Genomic DNA, 12,347 nt, shown 5'->3' with positions numbered 1-12,347 from the left:
GCGTTAAGAAATTCTAAACTCCAGAACTATACGGAGATATAACGGGTGTTTTTTTTTAGATGGATGGTTTTACTTTTTTCGGAGTTGGTCTTATCGAATGCTTCTCGAATGTACTCAGTTTGGTTTGTCATTCCATAAGGAAGAGACTTGATCTGGAGCAAACTTTGCAAATCCTGCAAAATTATTACCAAATTCGGCTCGTGCGAGTCATGGACCATGACAACATCTGATGAGTCGCCGTTACGAGTTTTCGAGATAAAGGTTCTGCGGAAGATGTATGGTCCTTTGCGTATTGGCAACGGCGTATACCGCATTCGATGGAACGTTCAGCTGTATGAGATATATGACGACATTGACATAAGTAGTTCAGCGTATAAAAAGACAGCGGCTACGGTGGCTAGACCGAATGGACGAAAACACTCCAGTTCCAGGGAAGCAGAGGAATGGGAAGAACTCCACTCCTTTGGAAAGGCCAGCTGGACCTGGCCTTACTTGGTGTCGCCAATTGGCGCCAAAGAGAGAACTGGTACGCTGTTGTCAACTCGGCTATAACGATGTATTCTGCGTTTGGTCCAACATTCGACAAAATCGGCCCAACAGAATTAGTAATTCGAGCAACCAACCACCATCTATTTCGCCGCACATATGCTTTAGTGGATAATACACATACTCAGAGACGTCGAACAGTGCGAAGCGCTATTGCTGCTGAGAAGTATGTAGAGTATTGAATAAGACCCGAATAAGTCCAATCGCCATCGCGCACAAAAATCGGAGCAGTGCCCATCATTTTGATGAAAGATTTTCCTTGATCTTGGTTTGCGAGCTTACAAAACTCAATACGAGCAAACACTGAAGCCGAACGATCATCAGGCGTGTCACACGATCGGTTAATGAGCCAAAGTCGAGTTGGCCACCGATCTGGATTTTCAGAAGTAAATTTTTTTCATCGCTGAACTCGCACTTTGGGTTGAATGAGTAGCTTACTAAACGATATTGTCACATTTGGAGTGATGCTAATCCACAAGGCATTGTTGAGACGGCGTTAGATACTTGAAAAGTAAATTTTTGTTGTGCTCTATTGGCAAAGCGAACTATATTTATATTTATATGACAAACGCTATGGAGACATCATTATTGATATTTTCATGGCCGAATTTGGGAATGTTAATGTGTAGACGACCGTTGGTTCAAAGCAAGACGATGCTATATGCTATATAACCAACGATACAATCCATTTATTGAAGTAAACTTTTGGTGAGCGTCTTAACACGCGTCGTGGGTCTGTGACGCGGTCTCCAAGTTCGTGCGATTTAACAACGCTGTACTATTTTTTGTGGGGTTAAGTCGACTGTCTACGCAGAAGAGCATGAGATAATTGACGCCTTGAAGCGATTATTGGGCGCTTTATTGATGACATTCGGCCCAATTGCTGGAAAAAGTGTTCGAATGTTGGACCTCTTGACTGAAATTTATTCCAACCAGCCGCGGTAGGGACTTGTCCGAAATTTTTCTAAAAAAAAAAAAACTAATTTCGTATAGGCCATAATATTAGGTTAGGTTAGATTAAACTGGTAGACCAATAAACCACGCGCAGAACAGTTTTGGTGGTTTGCGATACCAGATGTAGTTTAGTTCCTAGGTCCAAGAGAAATAGTCATCCTGCGTTAGATGCGAATTTCAACAGACTCTGCGTCCTCACTATCGATACCTCCTCCAGTGTATCATACCGTGAGAACCCCACATGTAGTCTTGCCACCAGACAGTGACCATTCCGATTATTTTCCTACAGTCTCTTCTATCGAGTGTCTATAGCAATACTAGGAATGTGTACTTCCGTTCTATCGTTTTCGATTTTCTTTACCATGCATCTGTCGAGATCTTCGTATAGCAATACTAGGAATGTGTACTTCCGTTCTATCGTTTTCGATTTTCTTTACCATGCATCTGTCGAGATCTTCGTATAGACAATGCATGGGTGTCCCAATGGTTAAAACGTCTTCGGATGTTAGCCACACACAATTCTTGGCCATCTCATCCACTATTTCGTTGCTCGATATGCGATACGAGGTTACTGCCTTGATTGCTGCTTGGTTGTCTACTAGATGTTGACACCGGATTTGCTTGTAGGTGCACTAGAGGCCAGCTCCGCTGCTTTCCCAATAGCAAAGATCTCAGCTTGAAATATACTGCAGTGGTCCGGTAACTTAAAGGTTGCCTTATGCCTAACTCTGGACTGTTGATCATAACATTAAATGTTATGCGTTTTATTTCTTCTTGAAAACCACATGTTAAAAACACACCCTTTAAAACATATATTTATACCCAAATGTAGACAAACATACACACGAATATAAAAAGTTATTCAGGCACTTGCCTAAGTTAACAAACTTCTGGTAATCGTATGCACATAACTATGAGAATATACATATGTTTGTATGTATGTATGTTTGTAAAAATATGTTTCTGCTTCTCATGCATTATCCTAGTTACATGTTCTCATCTTACTATTTACAGTTCCTCATATAAATACATATTATATATACATATATACATACATATAGACTAGACTATATGTGTGCGCATAGATTTCTACTTCAACCCATACACTCGACGTCACATTCTAACGCATTTTATCTAAAACCCGATCTCCATACACTCATCACAGACAGCAGCAGCACCACCCAGAAACCCTAACCTCACTCTACGCTATTGATTTTTAACATAATCAAAACCCAAAATACACACATATCCTTTATGGACACACACACTGTCGTACATATGTAAATAAGTTTTCACAATTATAAGTAGTACGTACGCATGTATGTATGTATATAAATACGTGTGGCTTCATGTGTCTTCATATGTGTTTCCACTTTCATGCTTGTAATGATAAGTTTACAGCTCAGTTTTCGGCGCACTCTCACACACACACACATAAGCGCTGTGGGAGTTTGCTGGGTATGCATCGGGCCTACCATAATGGCAGCACACACTCACATACTCACACACATCGAACTAAACTTTAAGTTCAAATCAACTCATACGAATTTCTACTCATGCTTGAACGTGAGGAGATATGAATATGTACATATGTATGCGCGTGTGTGTGATTAAGCGTGGTGGTAGCAACCCTTTACTGCTGCTGGGCTCACTGTTATCGTCGACGTTGCGTTGCTTGCTACCGTAATGGCTTCATTAAAACTTTTCTGAAATACATATTTCGTATTTTTTTTCCACAATGAAGATGAAATATTAGGCACATTTAACTTTGCAAATTTTATACCCAGAACACATTGAGTAGCAATGTACTTTGATGAAAACTTTTTGTAGGAAAAGTTCATTCAATCTAAACGGGAATTTATTTATTATACTATCGCTGTCCTTAAACCACACAATCGGAATGTCCAGTAGAGTAAAAAAAATGTAGCGTTTGATGATGAACCACGTCCAGGACGGTCGTCAACATCAACTGATAATCAACAAGACAAATAAAAAAATGAAGGAATTGTGTTTGAGAATCGACGATTAACAGTCAGAGATCTCATTCGCATCGTTGGCATATCGGAAGAACCAGTGAAAACCATTTTAAAAGATCATTGGGCCTAAGAAAAGTGAAAGCACAATTGGTTCCAAAATCACTAAATTCTTTCGAAAAACAGCGTCGCATTAACGTCCGTGAAATAATGCTTTCCGACTACCACGATGTCACGAAACGTATTATTACTGGCGACGAGTCTTGTATCTACGCTTGTGACCCGGAAACAGACGATCAATCGACCGAATATCGTGGCAAAGGTAAGACGAAGCCGAAAAAAACATCAAGGCAGGTCAAAAATCAAGTTTATATTGACAATTTTCTTCGTTTATCCAGCTGTGGTGCACTCCGAATTCCTTCCGTGTTACGCGCCGTTTGCACAAAGCTATTCGTAAAACGAGGTCGGTAATGTGGGCCGAAAACTATTGAAGTCAAGACTTCAGAATATTTCAAAAATAAAACAAAAAATATGATTGAAAAGGTAGGTGAGAATCCGATATTCATCAAACGCAAAACGCACTGGTGGCAAGACGTGGGTCCAACAATCTAGCGCACGGCGCTCCAAAAATGAGTCGAATCTGAAAAACCAAAAACAGTTTATAGTTGGTCAAAAATCATTGTGATCATCGTTTTCTTTGACTAATGTGATGTAGTTCATCATGGATTTGAGGCCAAAACTTTATGGATTTTGGACTAACCTTTTGGCCAAATACGAATAGAGTGTATTCGCTAGGCAACCGTATTCGGCAGATTTGAAACCCTCGGAATTTTTATTTTTTTCGAAACTGAAAAATCTTCCACAGCCATAAGTCCATTGAAGTCATTAAAAGCCAATTGCTAAGGCAATGTAGACCACCGCAATCCAGACATATATTAAGTGTATGGGAAATTGCCTTACTTATATCCTCAGGAGCTAATTTTAAACTATTTTGAAACAGTCCGGGTCAAATTTGATCAGATGTGTATATGATATTTAAGCTTTGGCAATCTTATATTTTAAAGGCGGGAATAAACACTGTTATTAAAATACATGAACAAATTCTTTGTTAGTCCGGGTCAAATTTGATCGCCAGTGCGGGTCAAATTTAATCATATGTGTAGATGTAGTCCTTGAAAAACGAAGAAGGATACTGATAATTTCCAATATGTGTGTTGGGCATAATTTAGTCGTATATGCGGCCTTCCTTGAACTCAGTACTTTTACTCATTTAAATTTTATATTGTATGTATGTAGATTTATGCAACTACACATATACATACACATACATCTATATACAGCGTACGTACCTGTTAATACTTCAACATGAGCACATACATACATACATACAAATGTATATACCTATGTTAAAATTACATATTATATATTCTGATTATAGTTATGCCTGTTTGTGTATATAAATTTATAAGTGCTGCATTAATATACATATACAAATGTGTATGTACATATAAATTCTATGCATGTAGCACAAATGAAACGGTATTATGAAGCGCATAATTTCAAAGCAACTATTGCGTGCCTCATTTCAAATTGATAGAAAGCGACAGCAAAAATTAAAACCCACACACATACATACATATCTTGGTATGTATGTGTCACAACTAACAGAAGCACAAAGTTTGTGGCACTCAGGAAATTACATACAAACACACATACACATATGTACATTAATAGCACACCACTACAATTCAAATTGATTAGTTTTACTTGTGGCTCGAGCGCATCCATTTCACTGCTGGGTGTAACTTCATACAAATATACTATATTTATATATTTAATAGCAGTGGAAGGGAGGTACACTGTGTCTGCAGGCATAACTGAAATATAAAGTGGATTTTTTTTTAGAAAATTTTATGTTATAAACTATATTTGCTTTGAAATATTTGAGCAATAAATTTTATATGCACAATGGGGCTTGTTATCTGGCGCATGCAGAATCCAACTGTACTTACAAATGTCTGCTGTATACATCTATGTATATATGTACATATGTACATACTTGATATATCTATATTAATATGAGTACTATAAGAGAAATTTTCTCTATTTTCAGTCAAACTTTGTAGTAGCACATTAAAGTTTTGCCACGAGCAAAATAATCGTAAAAATTTGGAATATCAAACATTTCAATCCTCTAAACTTACTTACCCTTTACGGCTTAGTGGCTTAAGTCCACTATACGAGGTATGTTCAAAAAGTATCGCGAATTTTGAATTTTCGCGGGTTACGTATATTCGAATTTCGAATTTTTTGTGGCGTTATGTTGGTACTCATGTCTCTCACTTATGCCGACAAGCTCGGCCATTTTGAAAGTTCATTTAATTGTTAACAGCTGCTTTGCTTGCACGTGTTTTGGATCGTCTTCGATTTTTACCTATTCAAGAAAATGGATCAAGGAACCTGTATCAAATTTTGTGTGAAAAACGAAATTAAGTGCGCGGATGCATTCCGAAGGAGAAGCTACCTTGGACCGAAGCAACGTTTATCGGTGGTACAAAATGTTCTCAGAAGGCCGAGAAGATGTGAACGATGAAGAGCGTGCTGAACGCCCGAGCACTTCAACAACAGACGAAAAAATTAACGAAGTGGAGAAAATGGTATTGGCCAATTTTCGAATCACCGTTAGAGAAGTTGTTGAGGACCTAAACATATCGATTGGCTCGTGCCATTCGATTTTTATCAATGATTTGGGCATGAGACGGGTCGCCGCGAAATTCGTACCAAAATTGCTCAATTGTGACCAAAAACAGCATCGCATGAACATTGCTCCAGAGGGTCATAACTGGTGACGAATCGTGGGTTTATGGTTATGACGTGGAAACCAAAGCTCAATCATCTCAATGGAAGCTGCCGCACGAACCAAGACTGAAAAAAGCGCGCCAAGTTCGGTGGAATGTGAAAGATTTGCTGACAGTTTCCTTTGATTACAGGGGCGTGGTGCATCATGAGTTCTTGCCACAGGGAGAACGGTCAATAGGGAATATTATCTGCAAGTTATGCGCAATTTGCGCGAAGCAATCCGCCAGGAACGCTCGGATTTGTGGAAGAACAAAAATAGGCTTTTGCACCACGATAACGCCTCTGCTCACACATCGTTGCTTGTGCGTGACTTTTTGGCCAAAAACAACACACTAATGATGCCGCAGCCACTGTGACTTTTTCTTGTTCCCTAAACTGAAGAGACCCATGAAAGGACGACATTTCGCTTCTCTTGACGAGATTAAGACGGCATCGAAGGAGGAGCTGAAGAAGATAAAAAAAAAATTATTTTTTGAAGTGCTTCGAAGATTGGAAAAACCTTTGTGTATAATATCTCATGGGCATTACTTTGAAGGGGACAAAAAATATTTTCATGAATAAATAAATAATTTTTGAAAAAAACACAAAATTCGCGATACTTTTTAAACACACCTCGTATTTCTTCTTCTTTAATGGCATAGACACCGCTTTCGTTGTTATCGCCGAGTTTACAACAGCGCGCCAGTCGTTTCTTCTTTTCGCTATGTGACGCCAATTGGATATTCCAAGCGAAGCCAGGTTCTTCTCCACCTGTTTTTCCCAACAGAGTGGGGGTCTTCCTCTGCTTCCCCCGGCGGGTACTGCGCCGAATACCCTCAGAGCTGAAGTGTTTTCATCCAATCGGACGACATGGCCTAGCCAGCTTAGTTGCTGCCTCTTAGTTCGCTGAACTATGTCAATTCCGTCATACATATATCTCGTACAGCTCCTCGATCCATCGACTTTGGTATCCGCACTGGTTCCAAAATAGACAAAATTATTTACAACTTCGAAGTTATGAGATGAGATATTTCGTCTTGCCCTAATTCACTATCCATACCCATTGGTTTGGCTTCTTTGTTCAACCTGATATCGATGTTATCGGCATACGCCATTTTCTCTATCCAGATCTCCAATTCGAATTACTTTTCCCAGGAGTAAATTGTAGAAGTCGCACAATAGAGCGTCGCTTTGTCCGAAACCTCGTTTGGTACCGAATGGCTCGGAGAGGTCCTTCCCGGTCCTGATGGAGCTTTTGGTATCACTTATCGTCGGTTTACACGGCAGTCACCGTCATCGATTGGGAATCTCCATCTCCAGTTGTGATGCTTTCACTGTCATTCAGCAGGCTGGAGAAGTGTTCCCTCTATATAGTTAACAATGACAATTTCGAGTCTTTTTCTCTAAAACCTGCAAGTTTCGACTTAGACTATTCTCTTAAACTGTATTTTGGAGCCAGGTTTTTTGAAATGTGGTCAAATATAGACCAAATAATTACCTAGTAATAGGTTAGCAATGAAACATGCACCTTACCTTAAGTTGTCTCAACTATTTTTTGAAAATATCAATGTTCTAATGTATTGTAATAAAAATCCTTATTATCGTCTTCAAAATTGGCTCCTAAACCATTGAAGCATGTCAATGATTATTCCAATTTTCCATACACTTGTTATCAGTCTCCGCTGGAAAGGTCTATAGTACCTTCAGCAGATGATTTTTAATGACTTGAATGGTTAATTAACCAAAGTATGTTGAGTCGACCCCTAAGAGATCCTCTGACAGCGATGTGATTATTTTAAAACAATGTTTATAAACTTATCGATGTTTGGTCATTAACAGCAGGCGCGGCAACTGCGGGAAAGCTCAACACCGCAGAGAATTAGAATGAGATCAAATTTCACACGAACAGGAAAGGAAAATGTTTACTAATCTGGGCGAAAATATGTATCGATTCCAGTCCGAGTTAAATTTGATCAAATCATATAACGTTGAACTATGTACATATATACATATATCCTTTTATAAAGGATGCAGAAAATTTCAACATATTCTCCGTTGGTTGGATCGCTCTTGTGAACGGCATCTACATGTATTGCCCATTATTTTCTTGTTAACCCGTATTTTCTTTTTAACACGATTTAATACTTTTACAAAATTTTTGTATTTATAAAAATATAACAACAAATTAAATTTGTCTTTTTATTTCTTCAAGGAGTACGACGTACAGGATCATCGACCATTTCTCTCACTCAATCAAAGTGGCTTAAATAAGGCGGATCAAATAAAGTTTGCACGTTATTTGGGACAGGGACTACCCACATTTACGCTTTTCTGCATTTATAGTAATTTCAAGAATCTTTTCTGCACTAAACGAACAGAAATGTAAGTAAAACGTAGAAATAAACTTATGCATAGTACATAAGGTTTGAAAATAAATTATTTAATATTTTTTTATTTTTTTAGTAACTAATTAATGTGTTATTTCTTTTAACTTTTCTTACATTCAGCTACACAAAAGATGGTTACAATTTGCCTTATATATTGGACAAAACGAAACGTTTTCTATCGAATACAACAGCAGGTTAGTTTCACGAAATATTTTGAACAATTACTTTGCATAAATATTAGGGTGGGGCAAACAAATATTTTAAATTTTCTTGCGTTATTTCTGGCGTTATTTCTGGCGTTTTTTCACAGTATCTGTGGAAAAATAAAATATTTTTGGCCCACCCTAAGGGGTGATCCTTTCACTTGAATATAAAACTAGTTGGATCTTAAGTTATTATTATAAAAAATAAAGGCTGCTTTTGGAAAACGTGGTTTCTATCATTGTATCATTACACGACTGATGTTTCAGCGATTCCCAACTTTTTTTTATTATTCATATTTCGATAATTAATGTCTGTATCGTTGATATCGTGATTGAAATATACACTTTTTAAACAAAAATAAATGTTTTATACTTTTTTAATTCTTAAAAATATTAAAACAATCCCTCTATCCATAAAAAAAAAAAACATAAAACAAAAACGCTTATACTTTACAATGAAAATAATTATACCATATAAACACTAATACATAAAAGCATACATATACATACATATGTTTTCTATGTATATGTATTAAAAAACTTGTTTTATTATTTTGTTAATTTTTTTTAATTTTTTTATTTTTGGTTTTTAGGCAATACTCCGAGTAAAGGAAACCCTAGCTCGTCACATTCACAAACACAGCCACAGTCACAGTCACTGCCACAGTCACGACCCCAATCACAACAAGAACAGCAAGCACCATCACAATCACAACAACAATCAACACCACTAACACAACAACAAACAGCACCAAAAACACAACAACAACCGCCTCCACAAACACAACATCTAGCACAACCGCAACAACAACAAATTCCACAAACACCACAACAGCAACCTGCACCCCAATTACAACAACAACAACAAATTCTACAAACACCACAATCACTACAACAGCAACCTCATCCACAATTAGCACAACAACCACCTCAATTCCAACAACAAACATCACAATCGCTACAAACACATCCAATGCAAGCATATCCTTTACAATCACTCGCCCTACAATCGCAACAGTTGCACCAACCACCACATCCGTTGCAATCTCAATCACCACAATTGCAATCGCTGGCAGCTGCACATCATCAGCTGCGTGCACACTCACCGCACACACCACCGATGCAACCACTGCGTCCAATGCAAACGCAACCACTGCAAGCACATCCCTTACAACAACAACAGCAACAACCGTTACAACCTCATCCTTATCAATCACAACCGCTGCAACCACATCCATTACAAACGCAACCGCTACAACCACAACCACCAAAACCACCACTTCCAACACAAACACATGCACAGTTGTTGCACCAACAAACACCGTCGTCACCACTACCGCCTGGACACTTACAACAGTTACAACTGCAACAGCAGCACCAACAACAACAATCACCTTTACACATACCGATGTCCATGTCAAGGGGTTTATCCAAATGATTTTGATGTGAACATTTAACTCCTAATTCCGAATAAGTTGCTGAGTGCAGAAAATTAGCTAATCAACAAAAAAACAAAAACAACAAAATACGAAATTTTGTATTAAAATTGTACCATATGCATTAGTTATTACATATGTATATGTATATGTATGTATGAAATTTATAGTTTTTTTCATTACAACAACACTAGCATATTTTATTTACATAGTATGTGTGAATGTGCGTATTTTGAAAAAAATAATAATAATAAATATGCTCGACTGCAACAAATGCTTTGTGCCACATTTTCAGCTGTTACAAAAACAAAAAGTAATATTATAATTTTATATATAAATAATTTGAGAAAATTGAGGTCAAGTATATACAGCTATATACACACAAATATATATATATATACAAACATACAGATGAACTATATACATACATATGCAATGTTATTCCTTTAAATGAGATTATTTAAATTTACTTAGTTATAAACATACACACACATACACTCAAGAATCTGCACTTTTGCTTCGTCATGTTTGACATAAATATATAATATTATATAATATATTTACATGTAACTATTGAAAGGCATGTACATACATACATACATATATGCATGTACCTAGCGTAACTCTCCTATATATTCTCGTTGTGTGTGTGCTTGTAATAATGTTTATTATTTTTTGTGTTGACTATATAGTATATTAGCCAAGAGTTTAATTATCATGATTTGTATTAAATAAAAAATATTATTTGTCGGAARTAACGGCAAAATCATGTACGTATTATAATGCAACGCCAAGTAGTGCATACTGATGTGCAAAAAATAAAAACAATAAAGAATTAAAAATAAAATAAAAACTATATTATATGCGTAATTAAAATATTTTGTTTGTCTGTATGTATTTTTCCGTATCTGCGCCACGCGCTTTATTTCTCTCAATCAATGCTCTATTTTCTTAAATTTTATTTTTATTTATTTTTGCATTTTTCATTTATTTTATTTGCATTTGTAGTCATAATTTTTAGTTGGTTTTGTTTGTGCGGATTACTATGACGGATCGAGCCTGCTTGCAGCGGCTAAAAATAGTTGGCAGCATAGCGCTGAGCATGCTAAATGATCGCTAAATTCATTGGGACTGCCTAACTGGCGGGCGGTTTTAATTCACGCACACTCGTGCCAACAATGAAAATGAAAATGAATTGGTTTATCTCTGTCATAAATTATGAGAGCTTTATTTATGCAAATACATGTGTATGTACAAACAAACGTGTACTGAAAAGTCAGTGTATCTGTGTAAATACATTTTTATGCAGTGTAAATATAAATTTATGCAGAGCTATGTCGTGTATAGCGCGCCATCTAGGTGACAGCACCCAACCAACTTTTTATTTAGCCCTCAATTTGAGGTTAAATTTATAAATTAAATTTTTTTTTTACATTGAAAGTTTAAATTATGTTAAAAATTTAAAGAAAATAGTAATTATTAGTGTTCAGATCACAATCGCTACAAATTTTGCGATTTTTTTATTAAGTAATTTTAGTGCTTTTTTGATTTTCAAATTTTAATTAAAATTTTGGGATTAAAATTTAAATTTCAAATTTTAAATTACATTTGGTATGTTTGGTGTAAAATTGGAAAATTTTACTTTTTAACTTAAAAAAGAAATTTTAATTTTATTTTTTAATTTAAAATTAAAATTGAAAATTTAACTTGTTAATTTAAAATAAAACCTGAAAATTTTACTTTTTAATTTAAAATTAAAATTGAATTTTTCATCCTAAACATTTTGGATTTAAAATTGAAAAAAATTATTTTCAATATCAAAAATACAGAAAAAATAAAGAAAGTTTACCCAGTTTACATATGGATTTCTAACTGAAACACTAATTAAATATAAAAAAGAGCTAAACTATTTTTATATTATATATTACAACCAAAATGGTGGTAAACCAAATAGAAAACGAAGTACTCAAACGCGGAAAAATGTAAATTCAAAAAAACTTTATTTGTTTG

General features: G+C 36.1%; 1 protein-coding gene across 2 annotated transcripts in view; it reads left to right on the top strand.

Annotated features, from left to right (window-relative positions):
* The window catches only part of LOC108968338, a 35,834-nt gene that overhangs the window by 19,379 nt on the left and 4,108 nt on the right, over nucleotides 1-12,347 (top strand). For both annotated transcript variants that reach the window (XM_018932318.1, XM_018932317.1), the window contains exons 3-4: nucleotides 8,524-8,693; nucleotides 8,819-8,892. In XM_018932318.1, coding sequence (XP_018787863.1) covers nucleotides 8,524-8,693; nucleotides 8,819-8,892 — 244 coding nt within the window. The remainder of the gene's footprint in view (nucleotides 1-8,523; nucleotides 8,694-8,818; nucleotides 8,893-12,347) is intronic.

Source organism: Bactrocera latifrons, unplaced genomic scaffold (assembly GCF_001853355.1).
Source record: "Bactrocera latifrons isolate USDA-ARS-PBARC rearing strain unplaced genomic scaffold, ASM185335v1 scaffold_21, whole genome shotgun sequence".
Lineage (NCBI taxonomy): Eukaryota > Metazoa > Arthropoda > Insecta > Diptera > Tephritidae > Bactrocera > Bactrocera latifrons.
The sequence above is the reverse complement of the archived record's forward strand: the minus strand, read 5'-3'. Positions and strand labels throughout refer to the sequence as shown.